A 21226-nucleotide genomic window follows, 5' to 3' on the forward strand; every position below is an offset into this window, starting at 1 on the left:
CTGTTTAGGATTCTCTTTAGCCTGCATGGCCAATGTTCTTTCGTAATCCTTTGTTGCTTTTCTTACCACACTCGTCACCCTTCTGGCCTGCGCTTTATACCGTTCATGTGCCTGCCGGTCACCCTTCTCCTTAAATTCCCTCCATAGTTGTTTCTTTTTTTGCAAATCAAGCTTAATGGTGTTATTCATCCATTTAACCCCTACTTGATTTATTATTCGGACTCTAGGTATACAGTCAGCCATTGCTTCATGCAAGCACTTCTTAACTACCTCCCATGCACTATCAACTTCTAGTCCTTGCAGTTGTACATGCCATGGCACTGAACCAATCAAACTCCTAAGCTTGTCATACTTTCCAGCCCAATAATTCCGCATGTACCCTGTCTTAATTGAAAATTCTACACCTTTAGCCACCTCCCAAGTTAAGACCCTATGATCACTCTCACCGATTGGTGGCAACATGGTCATATTTGTTACAGCCAAATCCTCAGATGTAATTACTAGGTCAAGCACTCTCTGACCCCTAGTATTTTCCATTACATGATGTCGCAGATAGTTATCCCTTAATAACCGCATAAAATCCAGTTCCTTCCTCCCGTGTGTCCTCTCCTCACTCCAATCAATGCGACCATAGTTGAAATCTCCCATAATAATCACCCTCCTTCCACCCATTTCTTCTATTTGCTTGTGCATACTGTCACCACCATCTTTTCCATCACCTGGTCTATAGCAGCACCCAATTGTATATTTAGTTCTGCTAGCCACAATCTCACACCAAATGGCCTCAAATGTGCTCTTTTCTCTATCCTGCAATTCAACTTCTATTCTCCTTGGCTGGAGCTCATCAGCTATCATCAACAATACTCCTCCCCCCATTTTATTCTCTCTGTCATTCCTGAACACACTGTACCCATCACATTCAATCCCACTAGTTATATCATCTACATATTATCCATGCAGTTAGCCTAGTCCCTATGTGCTTCACAACCATATGCCTGGAGAAGGAGTGTCTTAGGTTTGATTCCTATCGATGACGTGAGGAGCTTAAGGATCTTCCTCAGCCATAGCCAAGTTAGCCGGTCTTAGGCATGGACAGCAGGGCTTTTCCCCCCAGTTTATCTGGGGTTTTCCATCTCGCAAGCAGGCAAACTGGCCCCGCGAACACACACACACACACACACACACACACACACACACACACACACACACACACACACACACACACAGATTACAGTCAGGAATAAGTAAGCCCCAGCCATAGGCCTGATTCATCAGCTATGCCGGTCCCGAGCTCAGATAAAATTGGGGGGGGGGACTGAGATGGTGCCATACTTCCCTTTAAAAAGGGCCTCACAGCCATTGTATCATCATACGCTAAAAAAAAAAAAGAAAACCTTTTGACTACTACTTATATATGAAAATATGACTTCTGCGTTACTTCAACTTGGGTATTACTATCGGATCTGGTTCCCTCTGATGAGACCTCAATAAACGTCAAATCTTCTGGCTGCAACTGATAATGTTCACCTTTGGATTTACTTGCTTCCTGTGGAATAGAGAGGCTCTGCTTGATTTGCAGCTTTTTGCTTGTCAATGAATGGATATGTGTCTAACGAGTTTCCTGTCCTGGAGTCATTCAGGTCAGGGGTGATGAGTTTAGTAGTGATCCTTTAGGATCACTCAGTGAGATTTAGAGTGACCTCGTAGAGTTTTTGGAGAGGTTTTCCTGCACTTCAACATACCTCAATAAAGATCAAAACCAGTCTTGGTATTGGCCATCCCCATAATACATAGCATTATATATGTCTGTATGGATATGTGCATTGTGTTATGGGATACTAAGGCAGCCTCTGTATACAAACAGCCATGACTTACACTTGGATAAAAGGATGAAACGAAGTATAAAACTTCTTGGCATCTGTAATTTATTTTCATCTCTCATTCTTACCCTGAGCAGAGAACTCTTAGCACTTCTGAAGACAACACCATATTAAAATGGCTCATACACCCTAATTATGCAACATTATTTTTATTCATTCATCTTTTCTGAAGTTTTAAATCATTTCCATAGATTATTTATCCTCACACAGTATTTTATCATTGCATATGCATTTTTAATCTTCATAGTTTACATCATTTACAGTTATTGTGTTTAATTCATCAGGGCCTCTGTAGCTCAATCAGTATAAACAAAGCGCCCTTTGGTCGGAAAGACCTAGGTTTGATTCCTGTCAGTGACATGAGGAACCTTTATCTGGTCTCTTTTGAGTAAAGGTGAATTAGTCAGTCTCCTACGGAGATAGGGTTTTTTTTTTGCCTGGAAACTTGGGTTTTTCGCCCCCCCAATAACGGGCACATTGCAAGTGCCGACAATGAGTGTTATGAAACTAAAATTAATAAACATTCTAACATAAACAATTCGTAAAAATATTCAGAATTTTAATTATGATTATTTTTACATAACCATCTCCCATGGAGCCTACCTCTTCTAGCTCCTGGAATCTTGCCCTGCATGGAGAATTTTTCAATGTTCTTTCCTTTTCTTCTTGAGATGTGTATCCAAAATATCTGAAGATCCTTCTCTCCACCATGTTGCAGAGACTCATTTCAAGATTTAGTTGATTTCTGATGCTCAGGTTGGTTCTTTTTTTCAGTCCACAGAACTCGAAGCCTTCTTCATTTACATTTAAGAATTTCTCATGTACTCAAGATGCAAAAATTTACAATTAAAATTTCTTTTTTAATAATGGATTATCATTATCCTTTTTTACTATGTACTTGATCATTATTTCTGGCATTTGAAATAAGCTGCTATAGACATCTAAAGATACTGTACACTGATCATTAAACAAATTCTGGAGTAAGAAAAAGAATCAATTCTTTCACCAGTCCAAGAGATAACATCATAACTAAGATTCAAAGGAAACAACTCATCTGGTTTGGTCATATCATTAGATCTAATGGCATTCCTATGCAAGTTTTCAAAGGACATATTCCAGGAACCCAAAAAGGAAGCCAACCTAAAAACTGAACTTACATCCTTCACTTACATAGCTTAAAGCTAAAGGTCAATCAAGGACTGAGTGAATGATTTCTGTGAGGAATACTTAATATCAGCTCAATGATCCTATTATGTATTATGGGAGGTGGAAGATGATGTTGAAAGTACTGAAGAAGCAAAAAATTTACCGTTATAATATCATTTTTCCTGAAACCAAGTTCAGGAAGAATTCAAAGTCATAAAGGAAAAATACAGATGCGTTACAAATATAGCATTGTTATGATAGTAATTTACATTTAAGTATCTCCAAAGTACTTGAGTTGCAAAAATTTACCGTTATAATATCATTCTTCCTGAAACCAAGTTCATCGTCATCATGCCTTTCAAAATCAAGCAGTGCCTTACCACGTCTGCGTCTGTTACGGGAAACACTGGCAAAAATTTCTGTGTCTTTAGCATGACCTTCCATTGAGTAATCAGCTGTAAGATTCTAAAACATGTAGCAGATAAACTAAGTATTAATATCTTATGATATTTGAAAAATTACGATATATAAAATTATAATATACAGGAATATATCGATTATCGCAGTTATTGTTGCCACGAAAAATACCGCAATAATCGAGATAAACAATATGTGTAAAATGGGTGATCACTGCCAAGGATTTTTAAAATCTATTAATTAAATTTTATATATGAAGTAAAAAAGAAATGTGTTAAACGTGTTAAGTAAAAAATGAAGGTTCATTTAGAAAAACAACATTATTCTATAATCTTTATTTATATATAAGGAGTACATACATGGATAAAAATTGGTGTCAGGTTGCCACGTGGAATTTTTGTTTCTTTTTTCTTCTTACAAAACTCGGTAGCAACAGATGGAATTTTCAATTTCCTGACGAACTTTACTGATCGCTCGAGATTAAGATCACCTTTCAAGATTTTTTTTCTTTAAAATTTTCAGCAATTCTAAACATTTCGTCCATTTCTTTGAGGGTAAATTCCTTCAGTGCCACGTCAATTTGTTCGTTTCGTCATTATCATCGATTTGAGCATCGTAAGCACATTCTCTCTCTCGAGGTTAATTAGGTCTTCATCATCCAGCTCCTTATCATGTGACTGAAGCAGGTCCTGAACATCATCTTTTTCAATTTTTTTCAGTCCTAGATCAAAGCCAAGCTTAGTTATGTCATTGATAACATTATTATTGTTCCGGGAAACTCCAAGGAGTCGACAGACTCATCGAGGGAAGCTCTAATGTCTGGAACAACTATTCAACATTCACACAGTATCTATCATATCTTGCCTTGAACTCATTCACGGTCGTAGCACCCACAACAGACTCTGGAAGCTTATTCCACTCATTCACCACTCTCCAAGTAAAAAACCTAGCTCTAACACCCTTGTCAACCATGCTCTTGCCCAGCTTACATGCGTGGCCCCTAGTCCTCCCACCACCAGTCATATTTTCAAAAATATCTTCTGGATCAATCTTATAAAAACCCTTCAGTAATTTGAATGTCTCAATCATATCACCCCTCCTTCACCTATCGTCCAATTTCTGCAACCCACAAATCTTCAACCTATTCTCATAAGGTTCATTCCACAGACCTGCTATCATCTTGGTCACTCGTCTCTGGACCCTCTCCACTTCCTCCCCATCACGAAGAAACCCTGGTGCCCATAACTGGGCACAGAAGTCCAGATGGGATCTTATCAAGGCTCGATACAGAGGAACAATAACTTGTTTGTCTCTGCATGTTAAAGTATTTTTCAGAAGCCAAATAATTTGGTGAGCTGTTTTAGTCACTTTTGCAATGTGCCCCCTAAACTTCAACTCCTTATCCACCAGCACTCCCAAATCCCTGGCCTCATCAATCTCCTGGAGTACGGTTCCACCAATGCGATATACTGCTGCTATTCTTTTCACCCCAAAGTGCATAACCTTACACTTTGCCTCATTAAATTGACATCCATTTTTCCTAGCCTAGTCCTCCAAACTATCCAAATCATCCTAAAATTTTCACATCCTGTGCACTCACAATTGCTCTACCCAACTTTGCATCATCAGCAAACAAGTGAACACTTCCTCTCAAATCCTTTCCAATATCATTAATGAACAAATTGAAAAGCAGTGGTCCAAGAACAGAGCCCTGCAGCACTCCACTAGTCACAAGACGTCTTTTTGACTCCACTCCTGAATAAACCACTCTCTGGTATCTCTCCTTCAACCAACCTCCTATCCATCTCACCAAACCTATATCCATCCCCATCTGCTCCAGTTTACTGATTAGGGTTCCATGTGGTATCCTATCAAAGGCCTTGGCAAGGTCCAGTAGTATCACTATAAACCCACTACCCCTATCCAGTTCAGCCGTCACTGTATTATAAAACGTGAGCAAGTTACTGAAGCATGATCTACCCTTCACAAAACCATGTTGTCCCCCATACAATATCCGACTTTGATCTATCCAATCCTGTATTCTTTTCTTGACTAATTTCTCTAAGACCTTGATAATGATTCCTGATATGCTAATCGGTCGGTAATTTACAACAGCAGTATTGGAACCACCTTTATGCAGTGGAACTATTTTCCCCTCCTTCCACCCGCTCGGGACTAACCCAGACCCGAGACTAAAATTAAACAAAATGGTCAAGGGTACTGACAATTCTTTAGCTGCTTCTCGTACTACACGAGCTGGTATACCATCCAATCCCACAGATATATTGACATTGAGGTTATGCAATAGACTACTCACCTCTACTTCATTCACCACAATTACCGTATAATCTACTGGTTTATTCGTTTCTGCAATGTCACCACCTGGATGATATATTCTGGAAAAGTGCTCACTCAGTAACTCAACTATCTCAACTGATTCAGTTACCTCCCTACCATCGGCATTCTTTAAAATCATTCTGCCATGTACATTTTTCCTTTTACTTGCTACATATCTAAAAAACTGTTTAGGATTCTCTTTAGCCTGCATGGCCAATGTTCTTTCGTAATCCTTTTTTGCTTTTCTTACCACACTCGTCACCCTTCTGGCCTGCGCTTTATACCGTTCGTGTGCCTGCCGGTCACCTTTCTCCTTAAATTCCCTCCATAGTTGTTTCTCTTTTGCAGCTCAAGCTTAATGATGTTATTCATCCATTTAACCCCTACTTGATTTATTATTTGGACTCTAGGTATACAGTCAGCCATTGCTTCATGCAAGCACTTCTTAACTACCTCCCATGCACTATCAACTTCTAGTCCTTGCAGTTGTACATGGCTTGGAACTGAGCCAATCAAACTCCTAAGCTTGTCATACTTTCCAGCCTGATAATTCCACATGTTCCCTGACTTAATTGAAAATTCTACACCTTTAGCCACCTCCCAAGTTAAGACCCTATGATCACTCTCACCGATTGGTGGCAATGTGGAAATATTTGTTACAGCCAAATCCTCAGATGTAATTACTAGGTCAAGTACTCTCTGACCCCTAGTATTTTCCATTATATGCTGTCGCAGATAGTTATCCCTTAATAACCGCATAAAATCCAATTCCTTCCTCCCGTGTGTCCTCTCCTCACTCCAATCAATGCGACCATAGTTGAAATCTCCCATAATAATCACCCTCCTTCCACTCATTTCTTCTATTTGCTTGTGCATACTGTCACCACCATCTTTTCCATCACCTGGTCTATAGCAGCACCCAATTGTATATTTAGTTCTGCTAGCCACAATCTCACACCAAATGGCCTCAAATGTGCTCTTTTCTCTATCCTGCAATTCAACTTCTATTCTCCTTGGCTGTAGCTTATCAGCTATCATCAACAATATTCCTCCCCCCCCCCATTTTATTCTCTCTGTCATTCCTGAACACACTATACCCATCACATTCAATCCCACTAGCTATATCATCTACAGTCAGCCATGTTTCACTAATACCAATAACCTGTGGTCTGGAAGTGCCAACCATGGCCAAAAACTCTTCCTTCTTGTTCCTAATACTCCTAGTATTAGTGTACATGAATTTAAGACCCCCATTAGCCCCAACCCTACCTTGATGCCTTATATTAACTATCCCACTTTGGTTTGTTGTCCTTATTTGCTCTAGTATATTATATTCATTCTTACATTCAACTGCCTCCCTAAGGACTGTATATCTATTCCCCCCCCCTTAACAAATCTAGTTTCCCTGAATTTGCATATCCACTACATTCAGCAACACTTTCTCAAGTCTTCTTACACCGTAACCATTCAAATGCAAGCCATCCATCTTATATAGATCCTTTCACCCATCAAACTCACTCCACACATCCACAAATTCCACACCACTCGTCATACATAACCCAAGCATAAAGTCATTTGCAATTATAGCCCTCCTTTTAAACATTTCACTGTCATACCGTGGCAAAAGACTAATCATTCTAACTCTCTCACTCTTTTCTTTTGCTACCTCAAACAATTCATTCAGGTCTTCTATCATTTCCATTTTATCTCCTTTCAAATCATTCGTACCTGCCACAACAATCATTTCTTTCACCCTTTCCTTTTGCTCTCTAATAGACTCAGTTACATCCTTTATGGTTGCACCAGGTTGGTACGATTTTGTCAAATCCTCTACTAACACACCTCGTACTAACGAGTCACCATAGAGCATTCTATCCTTCATTTTGTTCATGTTCACATTCATACATCTATTTTTCCTGTCATACCTTTTATTATTGGTTGGTTCATTCAGTCGACTTTTGTTCATGCACTCTAGCTGCTGTTTTGCTCTTTCTATCGCACCATTCAACAACACGATCTAACTCAATGCATCTATCTCATCTTTTTTATTCTCTGAGAAACCATTAATACTATCATTAACACTTTCTACATTCACACTCTCATAATTCTCGTGTACAACCTTGCCGTTTCTTGTCATATCGCTATTTTCTTCAAGTCTGACAAAAATATCACACTCACGATCCGAAATACACTTCAATTCCTCATTCTGCCTACATTTTCTACAGACATTCAATCCTTTATTATCATGTATCCACATTCCGACCACACTCCGCAAAGCGTACATTTCACAGCTAGTACACTGCAACATGGGTTACTTCATTTTCATATCCTTTAAAATCATTTGCACAATGAGAAATAATCTTTTGCCATGCCACTCTCAGGTTGCTAGGAGTTACTTCACTCCATGCTTTCTTGACATTCTTAATAAAATTTTTGATATTGAATGCCTTCCAGAATTCTGTCAAAGTCATAGCTTCATCTCCAGAAGTCTTTTCTATTGCTTGCTTGTGAAAAAGTTCTTCGTAGGTAATATGCCTTAAAGGATGCGATTACACCTTGATCCATTGGCTGGATGATGGAAGTGGTATTAGGTGGTAAATAAATAACTTTTACAATTTCGCAGAAATCATTCAGTGCTGTTGGATGACTAGGTGCATTATCTAATATCAACAAGATTTTAAAATCAAGATTTAATGACTTGCAGTACCTTTTAGCTTCAGGACAAAACAGATTTTAAACCAATCCTCAAAAATAGTTTTTGTCATCCAAGCTTTTTTTTTCTATTAAATCTCCAATGAACAGGGAAAAATTTTTATCTCTAAACTTCTAAGCGGGCGAGGATTTTGTGAATGATAAACAAAGAGAGGCTTCATCTTGTAATCTCCAGAAGCATTACCACATAGTACAAGTGTTACACGTTCCTTCGAAACCTTGTAGCCAGGCTGCGATTTTTCATTTTTTGCTAAAAATGTTTTAGTGAGCATTTTTTTCCATAATAAGCCTGTTTTGTCAGCATTAAATATCTGATCATCGATATAATTTCCTTCTTCAATGACCTGTTGCAATTCACCAGGAAAACTAGCTGCTGCTTTTTCATCAGCACTTGCAATTTCACCTTGTACACGAACACTATGAATGCTGTATCGCTTTTTGAACCGATCAAACCACCCTGAACTTGCAAAGAAAGTTTCTTCCAATACTGACGCCGAATATTTTCGCTTTCTAATTGTTTCCTTTTTAAAGATTCAAACAAATTCAATGCTTTTGATTGTATAGTCATTTGACTAAGAGGAATTCCCTTTTGGTTACAATCTTCTATCCACACTGACAATAGCGTTTCCATTTCAATCATAAGATGCTTCTGTTTCTCGTAATTTTGGACCCAGATGAGGTCGATGCACTTCTCCTAGTTGCTTATAGTTTGCGGCATGATCTAAAATATGATGAACAGTTGATTCATTTAGACCATATTCTCTTGCAATTTTGGCTTTGGTTATGCCTGCTTCATACTTATCATATGCAACTTATCTTCGAAGCTGATCACTCTACGTTTCTTCTAGATAGCTGTAGACTTGATATCATCCTTGTTTCTTTTAGCATTCATTGTACAGGTAAATAAGAAGAGAAATAAATATCCACACGTACTTCAGGCAAAGACAGACAGTTACTGGTGAGTGGTGAGCAGGTGCCGTCGGATAAAAACGAAGCACTACAAGAGAGCGATACCTAGAGAGTGGCAACTTGAACTAGTTGCGTATGTAGTAGACTACATCTCACGGCCACGATAATTCGAATTTGGAGCACAATAATTGGAATTTTAGTATCAAATTATAAACCGTGATAAATCGAGAATCGCGATAATCAAAACCGCGATAATCGAGGTATTCCTGTATATACTTCTTTTTTAATTTCGGAATTATGACAAATTCAAGTAACAGTACATGAATGCTCCTTTGCAGTATATATTGTTCATGATACTGTTACTGATTTTTAAGTTATGAGATTTCACGTGGGACCTTGTTGGCAATCTAAATAGCAGAGTAGAAAATGACTGTCAGACAAACAAAAATATTTTGGGAAAAGTTGGAGGAAAGAGCAAAGCTAATAATAATGGCATATACTTGCTGGATTTATGCTGAGGACATGGACTGGTTATTACTAACACCATGTTGAAAGTTTATTTTTCACTTGGTCAGACTATAATAAATTTAGTTGAATCCTTTATCCAAGTGTGAGCAAACAAAGTTTGCACCTGAAAGTATCTTCAGGACTGGAATAAGGTAGTACAACACCGGGCAACTCGTTGCAAAGGTGGAGCAAGCTAACATCACTCTTATCTCAGTATCTCCCATAATGCAAAACACATCTCCATGCGGATATGTATAATGTTATGCATTAAAGGAAGGGCCACATCCAGACTAGTTTCGAGCTTTATTGAGGTCTCTTCAGTGGGAGCCAGGCAAAGAGTTGGAGATACCAGGCAGAAGCATTAGCAAGGTCATCTCTACCTATAGGAGTGGCCAAAGGGTGTGCCACCTTTTTATTAAATTACTCTGGATTTAGAGAAAGATGATGAAAGTATATTTTTCACTTGGTTCGACTATAATAAATTTAGTTTAATCCTTTACCCAAGTGAGGCTCCCACTGAAGAGACCTCAATAAAGGTCGAAACTAGTCTGGGTAGTGGCCCTTCCCTTAATGCATAACATTATACATATCAGCAAGGAGATGTGTTTTGCGATATGGGAGATTCTGAGATAGGAGTGATGTTAGCTTGCTCCACCTTTGCAACGAGTTGCCTGGTGTTGTATTACCTTATCCCAGTCCTGAAGATACTTTCATGTGCAAACTTTGTTTGCTCACACTTGGATAAAGGATTCAACTAAATTTATTATAGTCTGACCAAGTGAAAAATAAACTTTCAACATCTTTCTCTAAATCCAGAGTAATTTAATAAAAAGGTAGCACACCCTTTGGCAACTCCTACAGGTAGAGATGACCTTGCTAATGCTTCTGCCTGGTATCTCCAACTCTGGGCTTGGCTCCCACTGAAGAGACCTTAATAAATCAAAACTAGTCTGGGTAGTGGCTCTTCCCTTAATGCATAACATTATACATATCCGCAAGGAGATGTGTTTTGTATTATAGGAGATACTGAGATAGGAGTGATGTTAGCTTGCTCCACCTTTGCAACGAGTTGCCGGTGTTGTACTACCTTATCCCAGTCTTGAAGATACTTTGTTTGCTCACACTTGGATAAAGGATTAAACAGAATTTATTATAACACCATGTTCCAACATAAAAATGTGCACAAATTCACATGGAGAGAAGAGGAAAGGAATAAGGAAAGTCTCATTGACTATGTTATTGTTGATAGTGATGTTTTCTCCCTGGTACAGAACTCCAGAGTGCACAGAGGATTTGAAATTGGAAGTGATCACTATCTAGTCTTGAGCAAGGCAAAATTGAATTTTATATTGAAAAGAAAGAAAGTTTTAAAGCAAATAAAAGTTGAGCAGCTCTCAGATGTGAACTGTAGACTAAAATACACAAAGATTATTGAAGAAAAAATGAAAGAGTTTGAGAACAGGAACCAAACCTTGAAGATTCAGTGGCAAGCCTTGAAGAACACCCTGATTGATTCAGCCAGAGAGGCATGTGGTGAGGTTGTCTGCAAGGATAGAAAAATTAGGACTCCATGGTGGACACAGGAAGTTAAAGAGGCAATGAAGGAAAAGAAGGGAGCATATCAAAAGTTCTTGGCAAATAAGTATGCTTATGGTCTAAGAGAATATAGAGACAAATGTAAATAGAAAGCTAAAACAGGCTAAACAAAAGTCATGGGTAACAAGAACATAGAAAATAAATATCAAGAAGGTGGCAAAATATTCTGGAAGTTGTTGAAGAAGTTTAGAAATGGAGGAAAGAGTACTATAAAAGAAGTTAGAGATGATAAAAGTAACATGAAAACAGGAGAAGAAGATATCCTTGATGTATGGAGTAATTACTTCGGAAAATTGCTAAATGAAACAAGAAGTGATAGCACAGTGGAAAAAACACTGACCAGGCTTGCAGTCAGAAATACATACCCATACTTGAAGTCCAAAAAGCTATCAAAGGCTTGAAATGTGGAAAGGCAGCAGGAGTAGATGATATTCAACCAGAAATGCTGAAGTATGGTGGTATAAAAGTCTTAGAGTGGCTGCACTGCATAGTTCAGAAAGCCTGGACAGAGGGACGAATTCCCGATGATTGGAGTAGAGTTCTCATAGTACCCATATATAAAAAGGGAAATAAAATTAAATGTGAGAATTACAGAGGTATTTCATTACTAAGTGTTCTTGGTAAGATTTATGCAAGTATACTCGAGAAACGGTTAAGAAGGATTGTGGAAGAAAAGCTTGGTGAAGAACAAGCTGGATTCTGGCCAAATAGAGGTTGCTAGGATCAAATCTTCACTTTATGACAAATAGTTGAAAAATCATGGGACTATAACAAAGATCTGTATTTAAGTTTTGTTGATCTGGAAAAGGCATATAACAAGATGTCAAGAGAGAAGCTATTCAATACACTACTGTTATATGGTATCAATGGGGCATTATATCAAGCAATACTTAGTCTTTATTTGAGTTGTGAGTCAGCAGTTAGAACTGAAGGAAGTACAGGAAGATGGTTTAATGTTACTGGTGTCAGACAAGGATGTACATTATCCTAGTTATTCATTATCTATATGAATCACATTATGAAGGATCAACTTGATATCAATATTGGAGATGTTAATCTCAGCTCTTTATTTTATGTGAATGATGCTATACTTCTGAATCTGCTACAAGTCTGCAAGATTCCCTAACTAAATTGAATAACTGTTGTAATAGACATGGTATGAAGGTCAGCAATAAAAAGACACAGGCAATGAAAATGGGCAGAATCACTGAAAATATCAACTGCGTTGTGAATGGAGAACGTGTGGAACAAGTAAAACATTTCAGCTACTTTGGCATGATTTTTAGTGAGGATTTTATTATTACTTATTATTAATGACACCATCATGGAGTCCAAAGACTCATCGAGGGACGGCACCTACCCTACTACTCTTTGTCTCCACCTACTACAACGAACTGCAACTACACCATCGCCATCTACCATCCACCACCACTAAAAATTGGTAAAGATGGTAAATTAAATATGGAAATAGACAAAAGAATCAACAAAGCTGGTATGGTAGGAAGTCAATTGAATAAAGTCAATTGAATAATGGAATAAGAGAGAAATTAGTCTGAACACTAAATTAGCTATATACAAGACAGTGTTCAAACCAGTTTTAACTAATGGATCTGAGAGCTGGGTCAGAAGTAAAACACTTGACCAAAGACTAGAAAACACAGATATGAGAGTTCTGAGAAAGATTAGAGGTGTGAACAGATAGCATCAATGGCAATATCATATTAAAAATGAGGATATTTGGAAAGAACGTGACATTGTCTGCATCCAGGAATGCATTAGCAGAGCTAATATCAGGTGGTATGGTCACTTAAACAAACAGAATGGGCAAGGAAAGATTAGCAAATCAAGTGTTCTCTGCTAGGTTGGCAGGAAAATGACCCAGAGGAAGACCAAGATAAAGGTGGATTAATACAGTACAAAGTGCCTTAGACGATAGAAATATAAGACCTGATAATGATGGAGTCTTGACAAGTAACAGACTGATTTGGAGGAAAATTGTAGATAGGAAGTTAGTAATGATGTAAATTTTTCATGTAGTATTATCATATCCTGTACCCCCCCCTTGAGGGAACATGGCTGGAATTTGATGATGATGAGAATTCATGTCAGTACTAGCATGAATTTGGTAGAAAAAGAGTATGTAGTAAATTATAAAAAAATTGTTTATATGACAGAGGTAATGTCACAAACACAACTACAAGCCAATTTATTAGAAATGAATTTGTAAAGATGTCTAAATCAGTTTAAACAAAACAACTTTAGATAATTATTTATGGAAAAAATTTATCATAAGATTAATCATTTTCAATATAAAGAAATAAAGAAATATATATAAAGAATTTCTAAAAATATATAAATAAATAAATAAATATGTATATATAAAGAATGATATTTTATTTTGTGTTATGTAAAGATAATAATAATTATTATCTTCAGCTTCGTTAGTGGCAAAAAGCCAAGGAGGTTTTCAAACCTAAACACAACTCACCAACCAACTAGTCGTCAAAGGAAAACAAGATTTAGTTTGCAAAATTTCAGAAAAATCAGCACATATTTACTTTATTACATCTCTGGAACTTATAAAACTTAAGTGAAGTTTTCTGTAGTGATATTTAAAATCATTCAAGTTAATAAGAAACACTGGTTCAACTGTGTCAAAGATAAATTCATCTTATCTGGCATGACTAAACCATTCAATCATACAGTAGCGAGCAAATTAATCCGAACAAGCTGACTTTTTGTCAAGTTTTTGGTTTTAGTTTCAGTTCATAATAATTTTGGTTTTGGTTTCCTATTTTCGATTTTGGTTTTAGTTGACTATTTTGGTTGAATGTTGCATGTTTTAACAGTCTCTATGATGTTGTTTGTTAATACTGTTATGCATTTTGAATAGCATAAACAATTTGACATTCGTAGTGTTTTATTCATTTTGTGTAGCTATAAAATGGATACATCTCCAAGAAAGTGTTCAAAAATATGTATTTTTCTCAGCACACATCCATGACTTAAAGGCAGATTGCCAATGAGTGTCGTGCTGGTGTGGGTACTGTTTATGCGATTTTAAAGAGGTTTAAGGAGACAGAAACCTTTTTTTCCTGACAGAAAAGGAAAATGTGGGTGAAAAAGGAAAACTATGCTTACTCAAGATCGTTTACTAGTTAGGAAAAGTAAAATGGATCCAAAATTGTCTGCTGTAGACTTAAATAGAGACTTGACAGCTAGTTGGTGTAATGTTTCAGACATGACAGTCCATCAAAGATTGTTGGAAGCAAGGAGAACTGCCCACACACCAAAAAAGAAATAACTGTTTCTTTTTTAGCAAGTACCCTATGTTCACATATCAGCAGCTGAAAAGATTTCTCTCACCCACCTTGAACAAGCTCCTAAATACCCAGCTAAAAAGATGTTCTGGGGGTTGTTTTACACGAGGGTCCAGGATCACTCGTGCTTGTTGATGGTATGATGAAAAGTGACCAATACACAAAAATATTGGAGAAGAGAGTGACCCACAGATCCAGAAAGACAAAGATCTCATCTTCTAACAGGATCTGGCTCTATGCAATAAAAAAAGTGAAAGAGTTCCTCAAAAATCACAACATCCAATTACTTCAGTGGCCCGATAATTCTCTTGATATTAACCAAATAGAAAATTTGTGGGCCATAGTGAAAAAGAGACTTGGAAAATTAAATTGTGATAAAAGGATAACTTAATACAATCCATTATAAAAGCATGGTTTGAGATGCAGAAATAAGAAAAATGTGTTCTACCTTGGTAGAATTCATGCATTCCTAAGTGAATTAATGAACTCATTAGGAATAGAGGAGCACATAAATTATTAGATAAAATTGGAGTTTAATTTTCGTACTTATTTTCTTGCAAATTTAAAATTTTTCTTTAAAATGTGAGTGTTCAGATTAATTTGTTCACTACTGTAGTAGAGAAGTATTTTAATTAGTGACACAACTGAAACAATGCCTCTCATTAACTTGATTCTTTAACTTTTCTAATTGTTTGCAGTATTTGACTGTTAACATGATATGCAGCACACTCTCAATGACTGATAGTACAATAGTGGGAACATTCAGATATGATAAGAACAGCTGAGGAGGACATTAAAAGGAGACATTAAGCAGGACAGCAAAGAAAGTATGGAAAATAAAAAAAAGAAAATAAATAATAAAAAGAAGAAGACAAGGTACAAATGTTAGCTTTTATGTGTTTCCTCTAAGTTGAATTACTTCATCATGAAACAATATGAATTTTCATCTTTGAACAAGAAAAACCACATTAAGTTTATGTGACAGCTCTCGTAAAGAAGTAATGCAACACTCCAAAAATGTTTTTGATACATATTTTTGAAGAGTAAGGATTCAAACAGCAGAAATTAGTGTGCTAAAGATTTCAATCAATTACACTTCACATGAGACAACATAGAGGGACTCATGTGGCAACTTAGACACAGAAATTAAGCTGCAAAAGAACTCCAATAACCCAAGATTAAAATATAAAACTACTTTCATATATGCATCTTACTAACAGGTGAAAGACAAGATCTGCCTACATTCCTTTTTTTTTTCTTACAGTTAGATGTTTATATCTTTATCACTAACTAGATTATTTACGTCATTGTCAGAAAAAAGTTTCATATAATATACATACATATATTACTATTATTACGGGCAACTCCAGGAGTCATTAGACTCATCGAGGGAGGCCCCAAATCATATTCATCACAACTATCTGACATTCATACAGTATCTATCATACCTCGCCTTAAACTCATTCACTGTCACAGCATCCACTACAGACTCAGGGAGCGCATTCCACTCATTCACTACTCTAAAAGTAAAGAACCCAGCTCTAACACCTTTACTAACCACACTTTTGCCCAGTTTCCATGGATGTCCCCTAGTCCTCCCACAACCAGCCCTGTTCTCAAAAATATCTTCTGAATTAATTTTATAGAAACTCTTCAGTAATTTGAATGTCTCAATCATATCTCCCCTCCTCTGCCTATCAACCAATTTTTGCAACCCACAAATCCTCAACCTGTTCTCATACGGTTCATTCCACAGACCTGCTATCATCTTGGTCACTCGCCTCTGGATCCTCTCCACCTCCTCCCCATCAAGAAGAAATCTAGGTGACCAAATCTGAGCACAGTAGTCAAGATGGGGTCTTATCAAGGCTCGATAGAGAGGAACAATAACCTGCTTGTCTCTGCTTGTCAACGTATTCTTCAGCAACCAAGTGATTTGATGAGCTGTTTTGGTCACTTTTGCAATGTGTCCCCTAAATTTCAATTCCTTATCCACCAACACTCCTAAATCTCGTGCCTCATCAATTTCCTGGAGCAGGGTTCCACCAATGCAGTAAACTGCTGCCAATCTTTTCACCCCAAAATGCATAACCTTACATTTTGCCACATTAAACTGACATCCATTCTCCTTAGCCCAGACCTCCAATCTATCCAAATCATCCTGCAAAATTTTGACGTCATCTGCATTCACTATTGCCCTACCCAACTTCGCATCATCCGCAAACAAATGAACTGTTCCTCTCAGATCATTTCCTATATCATTTATGAACAAATTAAACAGCAGTGGTCCAAGAACAGATCCTTGTGGCACACCACTAGTCACAGGCCGTCTTGTGGACTCTACTCCCGAGTAAACCACTCTCTGATATCTCTCCGTCAACCACCCTCCTATCCATCTCACCAACCCTAGGTCCATTCCCATATGCTGCAATTTACTGATTAGAATTCCATGTGGAATCCTGTCAAAGGCCTTGGCAAGGTCCAGTAGAATCACCGTAAACCCATTACCCTTATCCAGCAGTTCAGCCGTCACTGTGTTATAATACGTGAGCAAGTTACTGAGGCATGACCTACCCTTCACAAAACCATGCTGTCCCCAATACAGTATCCCATTTTCTTCTATCCAATCTTGTATTTTCCTCTTGACTATTTTCTCTAAGACCTTGACAATGATTACTGATATGCTAATCGGTCGGTAATTTACAACAGCAGTCTTGGAACCACCTTTATGCAGTGGAACTATTTTCCCCTCCTTCCACCCGCTCGGGACTAACCCAGACCCGAGACTCAAATTAAACAAAATGGTCAAGGGTACTGACAATTCTTTAGCTGCTTCTCGTACAACACGAGCTGGTATACCATCCAATCCCACAGATGTATTGACATTGAGGTTATGCAATAGACTACTCACCTCCACTTCATTAACCACAATTACCGTATAATCTACTGGTTTATTCGTTTCTGCAATGTCACCACCTGGATGATATACTTTTGCAAAGTGCTCACTCAGTAACTCAACTATCTCAACTGATTCAGTTACCTCCCTACCATCGGCATTCTTTAAAATCAATCTGCCATGTACATTTTTCCTTTTACTTGCTACATATCTAAAAAACTGTTTAGGATTCTCTTTAGCCTGCTTGGCCAATGTTCTTTCGTAATCCTTTGTTGCTTTTCTTACCACACTCGTCACCCTTCTGGCTTGCGCTTTATACCGTTCATGTGCCTGCCGGTCACCCTTCTCCTTAAATTCCCTCCATAGTTGTTTCTTTTTTTGCAACTCAAGCTTAATGGTGTTATTCATCCATTTAACCCCTACTTGATTTATTATTCGGACTCTAGGTATACAGTCAGCCATTGCTTCATGCAAGCACTTCTTAACTACCTCCCATGCACTATCAACTTCTAGTCCTTGCAGTTGTACATGCCATGGCACTGAACCAATTAAACTCCTAAGCTTGTCATACTTTCCCGCCCGATAATTCCACATGTACCCTGTCTTAATTGAAAATTCTACACCTTTAGCCACCTCCCAAGTTAAGACCCTATGATCACTCTCACCGATTGGTGGCAATGTGGTCATATTTGTTACAGCCAAATCCTCAGATGTAATTACTAGGTCAAGCACTCTCTGACCCCTAGTATTTTCCATTACATGCTGTCGCAGATAGTTATCCCTTAATAACCGCATAAAATCCAGTTCCTTCCTCTCGTGTGTCCTCTCCTCACTCCAATCAATGCGACCATAGTTGAAATCTCCCATAATAATCACCCTCCTTCCACCCATTTCTTCTATTTGCTTGTGCATACTGTCACCACCATCTTTTCCATCACCTGGTCTATAGCAGCACCCAATTGTATATTTAGTTCTGCTAGCCACAATCTCACACCAAATGGCCTCAAATGTGCTCTTTTCTCTATCCTGCAATTCAACTTCTATTCTCCTTGGCTGGAGCTCATCAGCTATCATCAACAATACTCCTCCCCCCATTTTATTCTCTCTGTCATTCCTGAACACACTATACCCATCACATTCAATCCCACTAGTTATATCATCTACAGTCAGCCATGTTTCACTAATACCTATAACCTGTGGTCTGGAAGTGCCAACCATGGCCAAAAACTCTTCCTTCTTGTTCCTAATACTCCTAGTATTAGTGTACATGAATTTAAGACCCCCATTAGCCCCAACCCTACCTTGATGCCTTATATTAACTATCCCTCTCTGATTTGTTGTCCTTATTTGCTCTGGCATATTATATTCATTCTTACATTCAACTGCCTCCATAAGGACTGTATCTCTACCCCCCCCCTAACAAATCTAGTTTCCCTGAATTTGCACATCCACTACATTCAGCAACACTTTCTCAAGTCTTCTTACACCGTAACCATTCAAATGCAAGCCATCCATCTTATATAGATCCTTTCACCCATCAAACTCACTCCACACATCCACAAATTCCACACCACTCGTCATACATAACCCAAGCATAAAGTCATTTGCAATTATAGCCCTCCTTTTAAACATTTCACTGTCATACCGTGGCAAAAGACTAATCATTCTAACTCTCTCACTCTTTTCTTTTGCTACCTCAAACAATTCATTCAGGTCTTCTATCATTTCCATTTTATCTCCTTTCAAATCATTCGTACCTGCCACAACAATCATTTCTTTCACCCTTTCCTTTTGCTCTCTAATAGACTCAGTTACATCCTTTATGGTCGCACCAGGTTGGTACGATTTTGTCAAATCCTCTACTAACACACCTCGTACTAACGAGTCTCCATACAGCACTCTATCCTTCATTTTGTTCATGTTCACATTCATACGTCTATTTTTCCTGTCATATCTTTTATTATTGGTTGGTTCATTCAGTCTACTTTTGTTCATGCACTCTAGCTGCTGTTTTGCTCTTTCTATCGCACTATTCAACAACGCGATCTCACTCAATGCATCTATCTCATCTTTTTTGTTCTCTGAGAAACCATTTATACTATCATTCACACTTTCTACATTCACACTCTCACAATTTTCATGTACAACCTTGCCGTTTCTTGTCATATCCCTATTTCCTTCATTTTGAAGGTTGACAAAAATATCACACTCACGATCCGAAATACACTTCAATTCCGCATTCTCCCTACATTTTCTACACACATTCAATCCTTTATCATCATCTAACCACACTCCGACCGCACTCTGCAAAGCGTACATTTCACAGCTAGTACACTGACTCATTTCTTTTATGCTACCGTTCTTTGATAACGATGGCGAACCTTCATTACTGGCCGCCATTTTCCTACGCACAGGTGCCATATTTATCTGTAATGTGTTTTGTCAAATTAAACGTTATAACACACCAAAAATAGACGCACTAAAATACGCAAGGCAAACAAAACAAAACTACACAATTTTAAGTAATTTGTATCGATAACTGAAAATGATACTTATCTTATCTGGAGCTTGCACGAACACTACTCATTACGAATCCATCTAGCGGCGACTTCCGACATAGATTATGTTATAAAACACTTTAGTACACTAACCACGTTAATAAAGCTCTAATAATATACCAAAATTAAACACTTAAGTCCATTAAATTGAATCCAAAACACCAATAAATCAACAAAAAACACAAATCTCTCAGGAGCTCTCCGATAGCACGACCGTTCACCAGCTAGCCTCGACACCATATCATCATCAATTTCCTTATATGCACACCTAAGGGGTGTTCAGGTTACTATGACAACATTACATGATTAAGTTTGCAATATTAATAATCTCCTATCAGCAATTTTCCTCCAAATCAATCTATTACTTGTGAGCACTCCCATATTGCAGTATCTAACATTTCATGCTTCTAAGGCACTTTAACTGAATCAATCCACCTAGACCCTGGTCTTCCTCTGGGTCTGTTTCTTACCATCTTGCCATCACCCATCCTATTTAAGTGGCCATACCACCTTAGATTAGCTCTGCTTAAACATTCTTGAATGCTAATAATGTCAAGTTAATTTCTAATATCTTCATTTTTAATATTATTTTGTCATTGATGCCATCGGTTCACTCCTCTAATTTTTCTCACAACCCTCATATCTGTGGTCTCTAGTCATTGTTTCCAACCCAACTCTCAGATCCATAACTTAAAACTGGTTTAAACACTATATATTGTCAAATATATAGTGTTTAAACTTACTCCATATAAATTTATTCAGCTGGCTACCCACAATACCATCTCTGCTTATTCTGTTGTCTATTTCCAGAATTATCCTACCAAGCTTCACTAAAAACTGTGCCTTAATAGCTGAAATATTTTACATGTTCTATAGGATCTCCATTCAAAAATACAGCTGAAGTTTTCTATGATCCTGCCTATTTTCATAGTTTTGGTCATTTTATCG

The 21226-nt window shown here is 37.7% G+C and overlaps 1 protein-coding gene across 1 annotated transcript in view; it reads right to left on the bottom strand.

The window, feature by feature from the left end:
• Positions 1 to 21226, bottom strand: part of LOC150107901 (small G protein signaling modulator 3 homolog) — a 231624-nt gene that overhangs the window by 101451 nt on the left and 108947 nt on the right. Inside the window, exon 11 of the mRNA XM_090415425.1 lies at positions 3336 to 3491. Coding sequence (XP_090271551.1) covers positions 3336 to 3491 — 156 coding nt within the window. The remainder of the gene's footprint in view (positions 1 to 3335; positions 3492 to 21226) is intronic.

Source organism: Typopeltis vanoorti, chromosome 3, assembly GCF_054136105.1.
Source record: "Typopeltis vanoorti isolate ZY-2024b chromosome 3, IOZ_Tvanoo_1.0, whole genome shotgun sequence".
Classification (NCBI taxonomy): Eukaryota; Metazoa; Arthropoda; class Arachnida; order Uropygi; family Thelyphonidae; genus Typopeltis; species Typopeltis vanoorti.